Source organism: Meriones unguiculatus, chromosome 17 (genome assembly GCF_030254825.1).
Source record: "Meriones unguiculatus strain TT.TT164.6M chromosome 17, Bangor_MerUng_6.1, whole genome shotgun sequence".
NCBI classification, from domain to species: Eukaryota; Metazoa; Chordata; class Mammalia; order Rodentia; family Muridae; genus Meriones; species Meriones unguiculatus.
In genome coordinates, this window is record NC_083364.1 from 19799993 (window position 1) to 19818588 (window position 18596).

Sequence of the window (18596 nt, forward strand, 5' to 3'; positions counted from 1 at the left end):
ATCAATCAACCAACAGCTATCTGTTAAGATGGGGTCTTTCTCTGTAGCCCAGGCTGGCCTCCAGCTCATGGCAATGGTCTAGCCTCAGCCTCCCAAACGCTAGGACAACACTGTGCCCACTGGCTCAGGAGCGCTGTGTTGAAGCTGTCGTGAGCGGGCACTGGAACTGGAGGTCTGGGCGGCACAGCTGCCTCATTTGATCCCACTCAGGGCGCCTAGTCTGCAGCAGAGGAGAAGACAGCCGGTCAACGAGAAGATGAAGCTGAGGAGGAGTTGCCCCCTCGCAGCCACGCCTGCCGCTCTCTGCCATGCCCATGCCGGCGGCACCGGTAGCTGACCCGCTGACTGTCCCTCCCTCACTATCTGGGTCCCTGCAGATGTGTGCATCTTCACTGGGGGAACACAGAGAGGGTGAGCACACTCAGTCAGGGGAGCCCCAGTCCCAGCTGGGCCTCACCAGTGCTGTCACAGCCACAGGCCACCCGGGAACAGCTCCTATGCAAATGTGTGGAACCCCAAAGTGGCAGAGCCCAGAGCTCACACAGCTCCTCAGGGACCAGATGTCTTGTTCTGGAGGCCTTGCTCACACCTGACCCAACCTTAGTTTATGTCAAGGGCACTGCTGTATGGAAGCGACCTCAGCTTTTAGAATACGGAAGCCAGGGAGGGCCTGAATATGCAGTTTCCACCCAGGGCTGACCGTGGCCATCAGATGCTGCATAGGAGCGCGAGTCATTGTAATTTTCCCTGGCCCTGAGGTGGCCAGCCACTCAGTTAAACGGCCAGTGGTCATCGGTTACATGACAGCTCCCATCGTTAAATGGCCGCGTCGGCCAGCTGCGAAGGCGTCCAGGGCCTCCGAGCAGTGCTGCCCCGGCCTCCATGGGCCCCTGCTGGTCTCTGTGCCTGGCAGGAGGCGGGTTGGTTTGCCGGAGGCTGCAGCAGAGGGTGCTGTAGGCGGAAGGTGGCTCTCGACCCTCCCTGCACCGGCCCAGCCGGCGGGCGTGCTGGCTGATGCTGTGTTCTGCCCAATTTGGGGCAGCTGCCCCCCCGCTTTGCTCCTCCACCCCTCGGCTGCAGGCTTGAGGTGCACAGTAGGAAATAAGGTGAGCGCAGAGCCCACGGGACGGATGGGCCCCGAGGGACCCCCGCCCCAAATTACCGACCTGAAAGGAGGGTCCAGGCGGGTTATAAGGGGCAACACCAGCCTTGGTCCTCGGCACGCTCCAGCTGGCTCTGGTCCCCAGCGCTTCTGGTCACCGAGTAGCCGGGGAGGGTCCCAGCAGGGGGAACCCGAGTGGGCGAGTGGGGTCAGGAGGGTTGGGTGGCGGGGGTGGGGGATGGTGGTGGCAGGTCGAGAGGGGATGGTCGCTTCAAACCCCGATTCACATGGCAGAAAAAAAAAATCAAACCAACTGAAAACTATCAAAGCAACCAGGAGACGGCCCCTCCCCCAGGCAGGAAGAGGCAGAAACCAAAACTCAAGAGTGGGGCTTGAGGGTGAGGGGTGGGCGGGCCAGGACAGGAGGGTGAGTTGTAGGAAACTCGACACAGCGAGGTGGCCTGGTTGGAGCGCTAGGTAGGGTCCGACAGGGTCACACAACCAAGCAAGCTGCAGATGGGGGAGGGCTTCTGCTGGGCATTTTGGAGTGGGAGAAAACATGGCTGCTTCTCTCAACTCCAAAATGAGAATGTAGATGAGAGCTGGGGAGGAGGGGTGCCAAGGACGTGTGCAGCTTCCGGGGTGGCGGGTCAGTTAAGCTTAGATTACACCTGGCATGGAAGGGGAGTGGGGCAGAGGCCAAGTTCAGAGCCTGTTTCCCATCCCTTGCCCCTGGGCCCCAGAGTCCCTGAGACCCTTCCCCACCTGCCTCCCTGTCCCACCACTGGCTCCCTTGGCCATGAGGCTGCCACCCGAAGGCCCAGAGGCCCTTGGCCCCGGCCTGGGCGGCTAAGCAGCAGCCTTGGCAGGCTGTTGGGGCTGTACCCCACCAGTCATTTTCCAATTGTTGGAGGTGTGGGTGTCGGTGGGTGCCCTGTCTCCCTCTTTGATTCCCCCTCACATTCTTGCCAATCGACTCCCCACTCCCACCTGCCACTGTGGCCACGGGAGACGTGGCTCCTCCCAAGGACCAGGTGTAATCTACTGTCCTGTCCGACCCCGCCACAGGGGACACAGATGCAGAGGGAGAGGCAGGCAGCAGGCGACGTGTCAGTCAGTGCTCAGTGTTCCTGTGAGACGGCCCGTGACCCCCAGGCCCGCTGGAGTATCCCCGCCCTAAGACCCTCTCCCTCAGGACAGGACAGGGTGAGGGGGAAGAGCTGTGCCGCCAGGGCCCAGGATGCAGGGCCACAGCCAACAGGACAGCAGCTGATCGACAGACCCCACAGAGCATCTGGAGACCTGAGAAGGGAGGGCAGTTCCAGGACCCAGATCTCTCAATCCCCATTTGGGGGACGCGAGAATGGGGTAACCTAGAAGTCAGGTGACAAATTCCAGGACTTGGGTGTAGAAGTCTCACTGAAAGCCAACCTGTCTTCCCAAGGAGACAGGTCAACCAGACAGGGCCTAGGGCCTAGGGCCAAGCCGAGCTTGGAGATCACGCAAGGACTGGGCCTCCTCAGCTCTGGGTAGTAGACATTAACAGGAAGCCAGCATCGAGGACCCGGACCCCCACCACCGTCCATCTGTTGCGGGTGGGAGGCTGCCCCTCCACAGTGGGGGGGGGGGAGAGCACCATTAGTGGGGTCAGGTGCACTGTGGTTCAGTAATGCTATGTTCCGGTGCATGCTGGGCAGTACCGGCTTTCGTGGCTAGCCCACAGACCTGTTCGTCTCACAGCTTTAAACTACTGAGGAGGAAAAACGTGAGCAGCCTGCGATGATGCCGTCTGACTGTCTCCTGGCACTGCCTTCCCTGGGGAAACCCGGGAGGGTGCAGAGTGTGTATTTTAAAACAGCCTTTTATTGGGCTCTGCACATTTAGTCCCCAAAGGCCAGGTGGGGGCAGCTCCTGGTGCTCCGTTAGAGTTAGGAGAGGCAGCTGGGGCGGGCTGTCTGTCTGTCTGCTGACTCTGCAACAGTGGAGGCTCCCTGTCACTGTGCAGGCTGCAGAGGACAGTCCTGCTCTCCTGGCGGACGCTTTTGTGCCAGGGCCCTCTTCAGGCCCTCGCCAGGTTGCCCTCTTCTGCCTTTCTTGGGTCCCAGGACTTCCTCAGAGCAAACCGCAAAGGGGAAATGACATCACTGGCTCCGAGGAGCCACCTGCCCCTGTGGCTAGGGCTCAGAAACCACCAGCGCAGACTATTCGGGCCATGTAGGCCTGCAGACTCGGTCCTGCACTGCAGCGCTCTGAGGCGGACCGCGCAGGCCGCAGCCTCCACAGGCCATCTTTTTTCTGCGGTGCTGGATCTGAACTCAGGGCTTAGAGCATGCCAGGCAAGTCTCCCCACTGTCCCTTAAACTGATGAATTTAAGCAGAGGACATGGGAGGCACATGACTGCCTGTGGCCTGGAGACCCTTCCTCCCTCTGCTTCGGGCTCCTCTCCACCCAGGGCACGTGACACTGTCGGCACTTGGAGCCAGCGAGCTCCAAGGAACTTGAGGACTGAGAACCCTAAGAGGGCAAATGAGCAACCCAAGGTCCCACACTTGGAAAGCAGCGCCTGCCAGGCTTGGATGGTACTGCTCTCAAGCCCCAAGGGGTCCTCGGGGGTCCCTGGCCCCCAGGACCTGCTTCTCAGAGGGGCATGGGAGAGTTCCCCAGGGCTCAGAATGGTGGCTTTTCTAGAGCAGAGAGACACTGTCCCTTCCTGGTGTGTCTGGAGACCCTGCTGAGCGGGCTCTGAATTTAATAACCAGGAAGGCAGAGGGGGCTGGGTGGATCAGTGGTGCCACTCAGGGCGACCGTGGACCTCAGCGGCCCCAGGAGAGGTGGGGAGCACACTGGGCATTAAAGGGGCTCTATTCTTGTAGATGGGGCAAACGGTGGATGTGTGAATCTCAGAAGAGAGTGTGAGAGAGCCGAGAGAGAGAGGGGAAAGAAGAAAGCTTAGAAAGGGAGGGACAGGCAAAGAGGGGAGGGAGAGAGTCGGGGAGAAGACAGTTGGGGAGACAGAGAGTTGGGGAGAGGCCACGCCCCAAACGCCCCTGGTTTTCTCTGGAATTCCACAGCCCCGATGCTCAGCTGACTCCAAAGTGACCGTTCTGTGGGCTGCACACCTGTGGTTGTGCCAGAGCCTCTGAGAACGGGGCAGTGGCCAAAGCCGCCCGGGGCGGCGCGCACTGCCGCAGCCGGGCTTGCTGAAGCCAGGCAGTCTCCAGGTCTGCCTCGTTATTTTTTTAAGCCAGGCTGGCACGAGGAAGCCACTGCCGGCTGTCGCTCCGTGCACTTTCTGCCGCGCACCCGAGGGCCTCGCGCCGCGGCACCCGCTCCTTTTAGATTGGCCAGTGCTGGGCAGGAACCTGGGGCACTGGCAGCCCCCGGCCGTATTCTTTGGGAGGGCAGGGCATTAATCTGCCAAGGCAGAAGGATGGGGCACGCTCTCACGGACTCTCCTGCCCGCTGCCCAGAGGGAACCATTTAACCTGGGCACCCCAACTCCTGCCTCTTGTCCTGTGGTGCCTCAGTGGTCACTTTGTGTCAAAACATCCCAGCTGTGGGACTCCTTCCGCCCTCAGGGTGACAGCTGGGACAGGAACACTGGCTTGAAACTCACAATGCGATTGGTAACAACCACAACAGCTCAGCCCAAGAAAACCGAAACCCAAACAGCACAGAACAAGACAGAACCAAAGACATCGCTTTGGGGGAGAAGGGCGTCCAGTGAAGGGAGGCAGAGCGGGGGTGGGAGTGGGGGAACCAATTGATCCCCCCAAAACGAAACTTAGAAAAAGTTATAAAAAAAAAATAAGAAAAAGAAAAAAAATAAACAAAAACTAAAAAAAAAAAAAAAAAAAAAAATGAAACAGGAGACAAACACTCCAACAGAAGGCTGGGAATCCACCAAACTGACAAGAGTAGCATGCAGAGAAAATTTTTTTTTTTACATTCTCCCAGCATGCATCAGGCCCAAGTTACCATGACGACGAGTGCAAAAAACTTAGCAACAACATTACCAAGGGATGCAGAGGCGACCACAATGCAAGCATCGCGTGTGCCCGCCGCGCCGGCGGCTGACATTAGGTTCTGTGTGTCTTTCTGGGTTGTTTGCCTTAGGCTCGGCACCTGATTACACTTTACGTCTCTTTTGCTATTTGTTTTCTGTGTGCGTGTGTGCGTGTGTCCTGAGCGGTGTCTGTGTGTTTCTTGTGTGTGTAAGCGTGTGTCAGTGTTGTTTTTTTTTTTTTTCAGAATGCAAAAATGTGGGTAAAGAAAGTAAAAAAGAAAAAAGCCACACCAACCTTCTCGAAGCTCTGAGGGATGTAAAGGGGGTTTGATGCGCACAATGACATGGGGAGAAGAGAAAAAATAGGGGAGATACAGAGAGTAAAAAGAGGACTTCCCACGGCTAAAGCTGCAATCGTTTGCTTTTTTTTCTTTAAACCAAAAAAATAAAAAAAATTAAAATCAAAAAAGAAAAAGAACATAAACCTCCTGCCCTCTCCTCGGTCAGCGCTGAGCACAGCCAGCAGCGCCTGCGCTCCTCCGGCCCGCGCGGCCCCAGGGAGGGGCTTGGCCGGACACACAGGGCCCTCCTCCCTCCTCACACCCTGCCTGCGTGCTCCGCCCGCCCCACTCCATCCCTGCCATCCCCTCTCTCCTGAACACTACCAGACTCACACCCCCATCCCCAGTGTCCACGAAGAAACACGCAAGTTAGATGAAGGCCGGTCACTGGAGTCCTGTGGGGACCGCAACTCACCAGGGCGCCGGAAGGTCACACTGGCCCCTCCCACCCGCTCGCACCCTCCCTCCGCACAGCCTCCTGCTTGGAGCCAAGATGTGAAACCCACACCCCAGGACCCAAAGGAGTTAAATGGGGGCCGAGGAAGGTGAGGGCTGGAGGGAGAGGGACAGCTTGCCGGCCTCCCTGGGTGGAGAGGGATGAAGGCCAGGGCACTGCAGGGAAACTGAGGCTGGGGGAGGAAGGTGAGCAGGTCAACTGATACAAGCAGACGGGGGTCCCCGGTGTGTCCATGGGACATGGAGGAGGAGGGTGCATCAAGGGTCCGGCAGGAAGCCTCCTGGGGGTGGAGGCCTGAGGAGGCAGCCAGGCACAACTGAGGGAGCCTGGGATTCTGAGACCCACTTGGGGTCCCCAGGGCTGGCCGGGAGGCACGGCTCGCCAGCAAGCCATAGGCACAGAGCCCTGGCCTCCCACAGCTCGGGTACATTCCTTCTAGAGCGAGCACCGGGTTCTGGGATGCTGGGTGGGCGGGAAACCCCATTCCCCACAGTCTTCGCTAGAGACACTGGACGGGGTGGGGAAGCAGGGAGCCACGAGGCCACAGGTTCAGAGAAGCAAAGCCAGCAGGACACAGGAGACACAGACACCACACAAGCCAACTTGGGGTGGGGACATGGCAGGGAGGGCGATGGCCCTCAGGCTTCCCGGCCCTGTAGGCCCGAGACCGGCCCCCCACCCCGCTCTTGCCCCACCCCACCCTGCCATCAGTGTGACCCCAGAGCCCCACAGCCCACAGTCATTCCAATGACCCCATGGATGGGGTCAGGGCCTTCCCGCTCGGGACTGCACAGGACAGGGGAGCCGGGAGGCCGTGAGCCCAGGGACAGGGTGGGACAGGGTGGGACAGTGGGTCCCTGCCTCTGCCTGGCGGAGTTCCCTACCTCGCACGTAGAGGTTGGCGGGTGACGAGTAGCGCACACCAGCGCTGTTGGTGGCCACACACTCGTACTTGCCCTGGTCGGTCTCCTCGCTGCTCTCAATCTGAAGGGCACCTGCGGGGACAGGGATGGGACCTTGCCGTGACGGCCAGCACAGGGTGGCCTGGACCTGACAGGCACCCCCACACCATCACATCTGCACTGCCAGCTCACGAGGGAGGAGCCACGGGGCGCAGCGGAGCGGAGCGCCCGGACGGTGCCGCTCCTGGTTTGCTGGCCCCAGCCTCTTGTAGGCCCGCAGGCCAGCCCAGACCTGTGGCGGCAACAGTGAGCCCCAGATTCCCCCGGGCGGCCACCAGTCAGCAGGAAGGGAGAGCCCCTCCCAAGGGGCAAAGGCTGACAGTTGCCGGGTGAGTGCGTGGGGGTCACACACACAGTCAGATCCCATGTCTGAAACCCAGGCGGAGCGTGGGGATCTTAACACGCCCCTGCACACTGGTGTCAGGACCCAGAAGCCCCATGCCAGGTCCTGAGGCCCAGGGTGACCTGCATTTGAAGTCACAGCTCTCTGAGGTGGCTCTCCAGGCCAGACTGGGCTACAGGAGACCTTGTCCAAACCCAACAGAACACAAAAGTCAGACAGAGAGGGTACCCTGAAATAGGTCACTTTTTTTTGTTTTTATTTTTTTGTTTTTTTCGAGACAAGGTTTCTCTATGTAGCCCAGGCTGTCCTGGACTACTCTATAGACCAGGCTGGCCTCGAACTCACAGAGATCCACCTGCCTCTGCCTCTCTGAGTGCTGGGATCACAGGTGTGTGCCACCTCAAGGACATTACAAGGAGTTATAAGCTAGGTGTTCCCAGCTTCACAGCAAAACCATGATCCTTGACATCTCAGCCCTTGGAACAGCTTAAGTGGTTACAACTTCAAAACAAAAAGTGAGGTGGTGGCCGCGCCTGCCCCCACCCCCCACCCCCACCCCCGGCTGCCACTGCAGGCCTGCCTCCCGGCCCTGACAAACAGAGGAGCAAAGGTGAGAGAGCCCGGCTTGGGACAGAGGCCTGTATCAACTATGCACAGCCACAGCCGTGTTCGGAAACCCGGGGCTCCCAAACCCCACTGGTGGGGCCTTTCTGGCACGTTCTCTGGTTCTGTTGATGGTTCCACCCCAGCAGTAACAGCCCTGAGACCCCTGGGCTCTGTCCCACGGGTGGTGGCGAAGCCTGGCCACCACAGAATACTTCTACTTCTAAATCACTGCAGAGACCAGAGAGGATGGAGGCCTGTTTGAGCTTGCGCAGCGTGTCAGACACTGGGGAGGGGGTGAGGCAGGCCTGGCTTTGGAGAATTTCTGCCTCCGAACCCTCTAGGCTGAACACCCCCAAATCTCAAAAGGGCCTTTTGCAGCTCACTGTAGACAGTTGTGAGTTCCAGGCAGGGGTTCGAGTGGGCGCGTTAGGCGGTGCCCGTCCCACAGCTGGACACCCACACCGTGCCCCCCGCAGCCACGCTCGGCCCAAGCCACAGACAGAGACGCAAACACCGGGGAGGTGGGAGAGGGAGGAGCCCCGGGCGGGTGAGGGCTGTGTGCAGTGAGAGCTGAGGGCCCGCTGGTGAGGGGCTGACCTCTTACCTCGGATAGGGGTGCTTTCTGTAAGGGAAACAGAGAGACACAGGTGAATGCCACAGGAGAGGGCTGCGGGCGGGAGCACGCCTGCCCCTTTGCCGGGCAGTGGAGCTGCAGCCGAGGGAGGGCTCCAGCTGGGTGCTTCCTGCAGGGGGCCTCCCCGGCTCTGCCTGGGGCCCGGGGAGACTGCACCTCCTCCCACCGCTTATTCTGGTGTTCCAGCAAGGGGTTGCTTTGAAATCCAGACCGGGAGGGGCGGGGTGGGGGGGAGGTAGCGGCAGGGTCCCAGGAGTCTTGTTAGTGACCAGGGAAGGACAGGAGTTAGCGCCGGAGAGCTGGGCACTGGGCACTGGTGTGGCGGGGTCGGCGTCACCAAGGCTGAGAGGGAGACTTGGGAAAGGAGCCGAAGGCGGAGGAGACCTGGCGGCCTCCTTCAGCTCCGAAAGAAAAGAGGAAAAAGGCCCTCTGTGGTGGGCTGTGCCCTGGGGAGAGGGTTCCAGGCTGGGGCGCCTATGCGGGCTCTGATGCTGTTCAGTTGCTGGGCCAAAGCCAGTTGTAGCCGTAAGCACTACCCCAGAGCCACTGCACAGCTGGGTAAACTGAGGCCAACGGCAGGCAGGGTGAGTCTCAGGCAGCAGTGAGGCTGCCCCAGGTCATAATACTGTCTGCACTGTGGCCGGGCACCTTCTCCCTGCTCTGAGTGTGCCCCAGCCCCAGGGCTGGGTGGGCCTGGCTGGCCTGGGACTCGCTGTGTAGACGGCGATGGCCTCCCGAGCGCTGGGTTAAGGGCACCGCCGGCAAGCCCAGCGGAGCTGTCACACCGTCAGCGCGGGGCACCGGGGACTTGCCCTTGTGTGGCAGCCGTCACGAGTGGTGTGATGAGCTTTACACTCCGCTTGGATTACAGGGACAGAGGAGGCCTGGATCCTTTCCCACCTTTATTTGGGTGGTGCTGGGGATGAAGCCCAGGGCCTCCTGAGTGCAACTCTCAGTCACTACCACTTTAGCGAGAATTAAGGCAGCAGCTGGTTTCAGAAGGCTCCAGGCAGGCAAACCATCTTGGCCATTAAATCCTGTCTGTACTCGCTGAAGGCCAGGGGAAACTCAGAGTGGAAGAGTTGGGGTCCGTGAGGTCTGAGGTCCCCCAGCCTGGGGTCAGGTGACATTTTTCCTCTTTTCCTTGTGGGTAGGGTCTGTCCGCAGCCCGCCAGGGGCAGGTGAGAGGGCGTTAGTACACATGCCACACGCAGTGGGTCAGTTACTGTCACGGTGGCTGTTAGTGTTGGGTGGAGGGTGGCGGGACCGTTAGTGGTTGGTGTGGCAAAGAAGTGAGGACTTACCAAAGCTTTCTGAGAAAGCGTTACACAGAGAGAGGAGAAGAGAGAAGAAGGTTAAAGGGCGGCCGCTGGGCACCCGGCTGCTCGGGAGCGTGAGGGAGGGGGAGGAGCATGGGTGCGGGGCAGCTCCCCACGGTGTGTTTTCACAGTGCTTATTTCTCAACCCTGGACCTTGGCCACGTGATGGCCAGGAGGCACCTCAGAGCGCGAGAGCCCCCTTGTGGGGAGGGGCCCGCCCTGTGAGGTGAACAGATGGCCTGCAGCAGCACTGAGAGGTGTCTCAGGGGACCTGAGGGGGCTGTGACCTGAACCCCAAGGACAGTAAGGGGTGGCCTCACTGGCCTTTGGCCGAGAGGGGGAGGCTGGAGGAGGGGAGGGAGAACAAGAATGTGAAGACGTTGGTATAGGGGTGCCGGGGAGACCAGGAAATACAGAAAGGACACAGGCGACATTCAGGGACAAGCTTGCACATGCTTGTCCCGGGGAGGGCAGGTGGAGCCATGGGCACTTGGGGGGCAGGAACAAGAGGCAGGCAGGCACACACGTGGCGGGAAGCCCAGCCCCAGAGTTCTGCCTGCGAACAGGAGGCAGGGGCCTCTCAGGGGGCCACACAGACACACACGGACACAGACAATCGACAGGGAGTGCACAGTGCCCCAAAACGACACACAGCCTTGTCTAGTGGGCTGAATGCGGCTCTACTGAGCCGCCACCGTCAACCACCTTGCCTTGTTGGTCCTGAGGCCTGGCCTCCACCCCGGGCCTCCCAGACCAGCTGCAACAGGATAGACACTCCCTCAACGCTGCTCCATTCTGGTGCCCTCAGCACCAGGCTACTGTCCCAGGAGCCTCCATGGCCCCCACCACCGTGCCTGCTGGTGGCATTCCATCTCTGTGAGCACTGCAAACCCTCAGTCACCGCCACGCCAGCTCACCTCCTCTCCCTGCGCACGAGCCTGACTGCCTGCTGTCACCTGCTTCTGTCTCTGTCTTCCCTTCTATGGCTCCCCATTACCTTGATCAACCACATCCTATAACACAGTCTGGAGGTAGGATGCCAGTCACGGTGCCTACCTGCCTCTCGGCCGGCGCTCTCGGGTACCCATCAACTACCGCCATCCTCACCCTCAGCACACAGGGTAGATAGGCCTCACTTCCGCCATGGGCTTCTGCGGCTCACTATGGCTTAGGCGCTGGGCCTGAGCTGTGAGCCTGGATGGCTGCATGTGCCCATGTCCCACCCCTGGGTTACCACCATGCACACCGTGGACCTGCCTACCCCCCATCAGGCTGAGGAACGGCTATCTGCCCCCTTCAATGACACCCTCATCCTGTCAGCCACCTGTGCCCACCTGATCGAAGCTGCTTGATGCGCCCATTGCTGGCACTGGGGTCCACGGGCAGGAAGTCCTTGAACCAGGTGATCTCGGGGTCAGGGTTCCCGCTGGCAGCACAGAGCATGGTGGCCGTGCGCGTGCGTTCCACAACCTTCAGCTGAGGGCCCATGTCGATATTGGGGAAGCCCGGGGGCAGCTGGTCCTCTGAGCGTGTGGACAGGGGGAAAATGGGACAGGAGTCTCGTCACCCTGGCAAATGCCCCACGTGATCCAGTCCTGGCCCGCCACCTCCACGGTCCTTGCTTCTCAGCGCAGCAGTGACGCGCCTTCCCTTCACCCTCAACGGCTCTCAGCCCCGGAGACCTCCATGGCCGCCATGGGCAGAGCTGGGGGATCACAGGCCTGACTGGGTTCCACCACCGTCACTAACCTGGGCTGACACAGCTCCTGGGAGGGCCTTGGGCTGGTGTCTACAGCTAGAGATGGGGACACTGGGTGTCATCGAGTGGTGACCCCACATGGGTCCCCTAGTACCCCAGCAGGAGCAGTCATCAACCCTTCCCCGGGGCCCAGGACAGCTGCTTCTGCAGTCCCCTCCTGCCACACTCAGACGTCCCCTGGAATGAACGGACTTGTTCTTTCAGAACGCAGAACCCAAGCCTTCTAGAGGATGTCACATCTGTTTGCTGAGATATCCCAGCCTGACATCCGTCGTCACCTGAGCCCCGGGATGTCTGCTACTCCCTAGAGATGCCCAGTGGAAATGAGATACTGCAAGGGGCCCATTCAGCACTCAGGACAAACAGACACCGGAGCCAGCATGGGGGTCACCAGACATGTGCCTACCTGCTTGTATTCAAAAGGAACAGGCCAACCCGGGGCCGAGAGCTCGGGTGCCATTTGCCATGTTAGCAGTGTGGCAGGGGCATTGTGCACAGGGACAGGCCCCCGACCGTGTTGACTTGTGAAAGTGTGTGGAGGAAAAGGCCTGTTGCCTCAGGAGTGCCAGCGCTGCTGTGTGGAGGGGAGGACTACCAGTCACGCGTGGATCCCGCTCCACAAGGGACAGCAGGCGCGGGGAAGGTAGCTAAGGACATGAGCGGACCAGAAACCCCGTCCTGGTAGGGAACGGGGTCCAAGACACAGCAGCCTCTCACACACACAGGCAGCTGTGAAGGGTCCTGTGTACAGATCAGCGCAGCAGCCGCCACCTGGGAGGCAGGGTTGGGAGGGGCACCCCTGGGCGGCGCCTCCACACAGCACGCTGTGCATGACTCCTCGGAGTTCACACACTCTGGGTCACAATTGGAGGGAGGAGAGGCAGGAGGGAGGCGGTGGGGCAGCACACATGGGGCAGGAGCACAGAGCTACACTGTCCCTAGGGCTGGGGGATGGGTAGGTGTCTGTCCTGGGCCCTCAGTGGGAGGAGCAGGCGGTGGGCAAAGAACAAAGAGGGGTGGCCGGCTGTCTGGAGCTGAGGGGGACAGTCTTTCCAGACTCTCAGGGAGCAGTGCGTGATGGACGCACAGTGAGCCCCAGCTCTGAGTGTTGACAATGAGGCTGGCACAGGGCAGTGGGAGGCTGGCGGCGAGTCTGTGCCGGGAAAGGTCAAAGCAAAAAATATCCCAGGGAGAGAAAGGAGAGGAGGAGCCCCGGGTGTGGACTCTGCCCTGCTCCCCCTCTGGGGCCTCAGGCAGAACTGAGCAGAGTGCACTGTGGGCTCCCTTGTTAGAGATGACAGAATTCCTGGACTGCGGAACTTGGGCCACTCGGAACACCCACCAGGGCACAGGCCCTATGTCCCAGATTCACAAGGGAGTCTCTGGGGACCCGAGATGCCTAGGACAGTCATGGCCACAAATACAGTATCACCAAGGGACTGGACACCCCAGCTCTGACAGGTCACGCTGCTCCAAAGCTGCTGCCTCAGGATTTGAAATCAAGTGTCTGGTCCCAGTTGTTCAGTGACCCTTATACTGAGCCAGGGCACAAGGCTCAGGCTGTCAGGCTCGTGTCCATCCTGCCTTTAGGAGACCCACTCTTTGTTACGTTCATCTATGGGGGCTGGGTGAGCTGTGGCTACAGGTGGGCACGAGACTAACCATGGCTAGCTGTCCCTGAGTGGCAGGGAGGATTAGCTGGGGAGGACACTCTGACCCAAGCTGACTGGGGACAGCAGGTCACAAGAGACCCACCGACAAGAGTCCAGAAAGCATGGAGTGCCTAGGTCAAGCTGAACTTGTAGTCTATGAGCTGCACAGACATTTAAACCAGGCAAACCAAGGGAGCTGGGCAGTGCGGGAGCAAAGAAATCCTAGTGCCGAAAGGAGAAAGCAAGAGCCAACACAGGAGGGCTCTAGGCTTGGGGGCGAGGTCTGCAGTCGGCCCCTTCTCTGTGACCCCAGGACAGGTACCTCTGAGGACGGTCAGCTTCGCGTGAACCGTGATCTCCCCCACTGAGTTCTGGGCCACACACTCGTACACGTTCTCATCCCGGGGCGTCCGCAGCGGCTGGATCCTCAGCACTGCCCCGGAGCTCTCGTCAAAGTCAATGGTCTAGGGAGGGGGGAGCTGATGAGATGGTGAGCACTCGAGGCCAGCCTGTGGGGGATTCCACTGGCTGGGCTGTGTGGGGGCCTGGGCAAGCCGAGGGTGTCGTGTGTGTGTGTGTGTGTGTGTGTGTGTGTGTGTGTGTGGTGGGGCACACACAGGGTCAGTCACACTGAAAGCGGAAAAGCCGGGAGACCCTGACGACAGGCCACCCGGCTGGAGCTCAGCCCGAAGCCCACATCTTCACACTGATTAGTGGACGGGACTTGTCATCTGATCTCATGTGTATCCAGATGTGGGCATTTCCTCCTGGGTGCAGTGAGGTTGTAGGTTAAAACTAAGAGGAACTGTGGCGCACGCCTGTGATCCCAGCCCTCAGGAAGGCAGAGGCGGGCGGATCTCTGTGAGTTTGAGGCCAACCTGGTCTACAGAGCGCGTCCAGGACAGCCAGGGCTACATAGAAAAACCCTGTCTCAAAAATCAAAAACAAAGCAAACAAAAAGACTCAGAGAAGGCAGGCCTTGCCTGAGGACCCAGGGAAGCCTTCTGGAAGTGGGGGCGGTATGTGCAGAATAGGAGCTATGGCCACCCTGTGAAAGGCACCCGAGGCTCAGCCACTGCCCCACCAGAAAGGGGTGTGTGCCAGGTTGAGGGCACCCCAGCCTGGCCCCAGCTCACCTCGAAGCGCTGTGAGTTCACTTTCTTGCCCTTCTTGTTCCAGGTGACCCGTGGCTTAGGATCACCCGTGGCCTGGCACACGAAGGACGCCACGCCTCCCGACACACCAATCTGGTCCTTGGGCTCTTTGATAAATCTGGGTGGCTCTAGAGAGTCAGCAAGGAGAAGAGAGGTGTGAGAGCGTCTTGGCCCCAGAGCTCCCTCCCAAGGAGGGCGGAGGGAAACGGACCTCCCACAGGCTCATACATGCCCCTCACAGACTCTGGGGTCCCCACGCTGAGCCCCTAGAGATGCCTCGGTGATGACCCAATACACCCAGGCTCAGGCTGAAATAAACAAAGCTTACGCTAAGTCTTTACTGGGACTTGTGGGGAAACTAAGGCACAAAGCAGCTAGGCCAAAGGTGACCAAAGGATGAGAGTCGAGGGCTAGCAAGAGGGTCAGCAGGTACAGGCTGCTGCCACCGCGGCCTCCGAATCAAGCTCGATCCTGGGGTCCACACGAAGGGAGTGTGTGACTCCCACTTGTGTTCTGACAGTCACACGTGCCCAGCAAGCACGCGCACATACAATAATTAATATGTTGAGCGAATATCTAAATAAAAATGTAAAAGAGGACCGAAGTCCGTCTTTGAGCCCAGAGCCAGGAGAGTGAAGTGACCAGGGGCACGGGCCTGGAAGGGACCCCTCCTTTACCCGCTGGGCCTCACTCAGACCCGATGTACAATCCTCACGCCTCGGAGAAGGGCGTGGGAGCCCAGCCTAATGCCTGCCTGGGCTCTGAGGTGGGAGGATCCGCCATGCTTCCCTTTCACTGGCTGTCTGCTAGCAGCCCGCCATCCCAGGACATCACGGCTGAGTGGCGATGTCCTCCCCGAAGCCAGCACCCAGAGCTGTCCCTCCAACCTGTACACACACACACACACACACACACAAAACCAAAGGAGAACTGGGAGTTGGGGTGATCATTCAAACCTCTAAACACCTGGTGCTGAGCTTCGAGTGAGCCAGGAAGAGCTAGAGGGGTACATGGCCTAGCAGGCTCCCAGACACTTGAGGGGCGCCCTGACTGTTACAAGCCTGGGCCCCACAGCCCGCAGCTACTCTGTTCCTGGGTCACACTGAGCTATCAACAGGAGCCCTGCCCAGGGACGGACCAGCTTCCCCTGCCCCAGGGGTCCGTCCTGAGCCCCAGCCTCCCAGCCTCGTTAGATGCTCATGTGCCCTGCCCCTAAAGATTTGGGGGCATTAATGGGTTTGTAGAAGGTCCCCAGAGAACTCGGAAATGACAACGCAAGACTCAAAACCATGTGTCTGCTTCCCTTCAGCCCTGAGGTGACACAGAGCCCAGGGACTCCCCTCCACTGCCCACAGGAATGACCCCTGGGGCCATGTGTCCTCAGCCAATGACTTGGGGAGAGTAACCCTGGCCAGGCTGGAGCGGCCCTCAGAAATGGGACACACAGCTAGCACCCTCCAATCCAGCCAGCCCTGTGAGGCTGTCCCTCCCACTGTGCCCGTCCAGGGAGGGGATTTCACGCTCTTCTTTGTTTCTGTGCCAGCTGAGCCCTCTGCCCACTGGCCCTGCTGTGGACGTGGTCTGTGGGCTCTGGGCCCTCGAGCCAAGCCCACAGAGCCTGCTCCACCCACTGTGGGTAGACAGGCTCTCTCAGTTTCCTGTCATCTCTGCTGGCACACTTACACCCCTCTATTTTCCAAAACGGAACACCACCATGGGCCTGTGAGGGCAACGCACAGCTGAGGGGCCACGTCCCCTCAGCACCAGGCCCTGACAGGCTCACCATGATTCTCACACTCATTTGCACAGAGGCCTAGGAGGAGTCTCAGCTTTCCTAGGTTCCCCAGCCCATGCTGGGCAATTAGGGTCTAGCCTGGCCCCACGAGGTCTGGGGAAACAGAGATTCCGTATAAAGGGGAAACACGCTCCCCCCAGCCGTACCCCTCAGAAGAGACCAAGGTCCAAGGTGGAGACTGGTTACTACAAAGACTCTGCCTGCTGGCCTGGCTCTGCTCTCCATCTCAGTCTAGTGAGAATCAGGGCTAGAGCCAGATCCTGCCCTGGACCCACCTGGCAGAGCCCCTCAGCAGTCTGGGGGAGTCCCCTGGACCCAGAGCCATCTCCAGATCAGAAACCAACCATCCCGGCCCACTGAACACCCTGCGAGGTTGCAGGGAAGGGATTCTGGCTGGACAGCACAGCCCTTTAGACCAGACCTGTCACACACGGGCCACTGAACAGGCACCAAGCCAGGCTAGGGCTTCTCTGGGGCCCAGCCTGGTCCTGTCCTCCATAACCACACTGTGTCACCAGAGAGGGCCAGCTCTGCCCCTCCTACATCCTACTACACCAATCTCCTTTTAATAGATTCATTGAATTTTTATTTCTGTGTGCACAGAACCCTTCGAGGCCAGAAGAAGGTGTCAGATGTCCTGGTGGGTGGGTGCTGGGAACTGAACCAGGGTCCCCTGGAAGAGCAACTGGTGACCCATCTTGCCAGCCCCACCCCACCCCCACCACTTTGGTTTTTTTTTTGTTTTGTTGTTGTTTTTTAAGACAGACTCACTAACTAGCCCAGACTAGCCTCAAATTCAGAGATTCACCTGCCTCCCCATCTCTCCCAAGTGCTGGAGTTAAAGGTGTATGCCACCACCACTCTGGACCCAACATTTTTTATTTCCAGACCATTTCCATGGTCAGTCAACCCTGCCAGGAATGTCAGCAAACTCCTATCTACCTACAAACTCTGACCTCCACAACCTCCCTCCTGAAAGCTTGTCTCGGCTCCTCCCGGTGGGCCCTGACCTGACACTGCAGTGGACACTGAGGATTAACATCACTGCTACTGTCCAGCCAGCGTCTCCTTTGTTGTCCAGCCACAGCCTTTCACGACTCTGGGCACCAAGCCTCTTCCTCAAGCGTGCAAACTCTGTTTGGACCGCACCAGGAAGCCATGGGCTGGGAAGTGCAGAGGGACCCTGGAACAGACGAACGGCAGGCCCACCCGCTCCGGCCTGGCCTCTTACCTTCAGCAGTGCATCCTCTGGCCAGCAGTACAAGGAAGAGCCCCACGGGAGCCACCACAGACGCCACGCTGGGACTCCAGGTGGGCGCCATGCTCGGCAGCGGCCTCCGGCCTCTGCCCTGGCAGGGGACAGTGCCCCGTGCCTCACGGAGAGGCCTCCAGTCGAGGTGTCCAGAGGGGCAGCGTCTGCTGAGACAACGGAGCTGCAGTGAATGGGGGTCCGGGCGCTTCCCCAAGGGACGCTAGGGGAGGGAGCCACACACGTGGGGTTCAGGGTGTTAGAGCCCGCTGCCCTGTCCTGGGGGGGCACAGCCGTTTCCCAAGACAGGGTCTCCTGTAGCCCAGTTCGGCTTTCAATTTGCTAAACAGCCGATGACTTCAAACTTCTGACCGGCCTGCCTCTTGGCCCACACACTGAGCCCCAACCTTGACCTTCTGGCCTCCAGTAGCTCGGGTGGGCTACAGCCCATCCCCTAGCTGAATACTTGCTTCAGACCTACCCTGCTTCAATAGCCCCACCCTGACCTAACATGGACTGTAGCTCCCAGGGCCCCCAGGAGAGCGCATGCTGCCCCTCCCCCACCAGGTGAGGCTCCGCTCCGAGAGCCACTCCACCGGCCAGCCTGGAAACAACAGGCATGCTTCTGTGGCATTTACTGGCTTCCCACATGGACGCCAGTATCCCCCTACCCCACCAACAAAGACCTCAGTTCCCGGGCGCAGCATCCCTCAGGCACACCTCGAACCCAGGACCAGCTGTGCCCTGCCACCCTGGAGCTCACACTGCCTCAAGCTAGGACAGTGGGCAGGAGAGGCTGGGCAGTGACCACCACACTCAAGAAGGGTGCAGGCTGTGGTCATGGGGAGGAGAGAGGCCCATAATGATGGGGTGACCCTGCGATTGTCTCCCAAAATACCCAGCTGTGGCCGCCTCGCCCAGCCCCGAGGAAGGGCAGGGGCTGTAGTGGCTAGTTCATGGCCCCGTGTGTGACCCAGGAGGGCATGGATCGGGGAGGCAAGGGGGCCTCAACATACCCACAGGCACACGGACATACACAGCCAGCCAGACCCAGGCACACCATCAGGATGCAAGCAGACCCCAGGAGACGTAGGCAGCAGGAGAACCTGGACGTCGCCAGGCCGCAAACAAAAGGAGACATCCTATCCTAACAGTCACATAGTCACAATGCCAAGATGGGGACCCCCACATCTGTACGCAGTCCAATTTTATGTCC

General features: G+C 59.7%; 1 protein-coding gene across 15 annotated transcripts in view; it reads right to left on the reverse strand.

Moving 5' to 3' along the window:
- Ptprs (protein tyrosine phosphatase receptor type S) overlaps window positions 1-18596 on the reverse strand; it is a 60724-nt gene that overhangs the window by 24830 nt on the left and 17298 nt on the right. For 7 of the 15 annotated variants that reach the window (XM_060371290.1, XM_060371288.1, XM_060371286.1 and 4 more), the window contains exons 2-7: window positions 17363-17547; window positions 14319-14464; window positions 13505-13646; window positions 11106-11294; window positions 6792-6902; window positions 5405-5416 (exon numbers count right to left, since the gene is read on the reverse strand). In XM_060371290.1, the coding sequence (XP_060227273.1) occupies window positions 5405-5416; window positions 6792-6902; window positions 11106-11294; window positions 13505-13646; window positions 14319-14464; window positions 17363-17453 (691 nt within the window). In that variant the 5' untranslated portion in view covers window positions 17454-17547. Of the gene's footprint in view, window positions 1-5404; window positions 5417-6791; window positions 6903-11105; window positions 11295-13504; window positions 13647-14318; window positions 14465-17362; window positions 17551-18596 lie in introns of all 15 variants that reach the window. The other 8 variants (XM_060371291.1, XM_021632953.2, XM_060371289.1 and 5 more) reach the window with 3 other exon arrangements.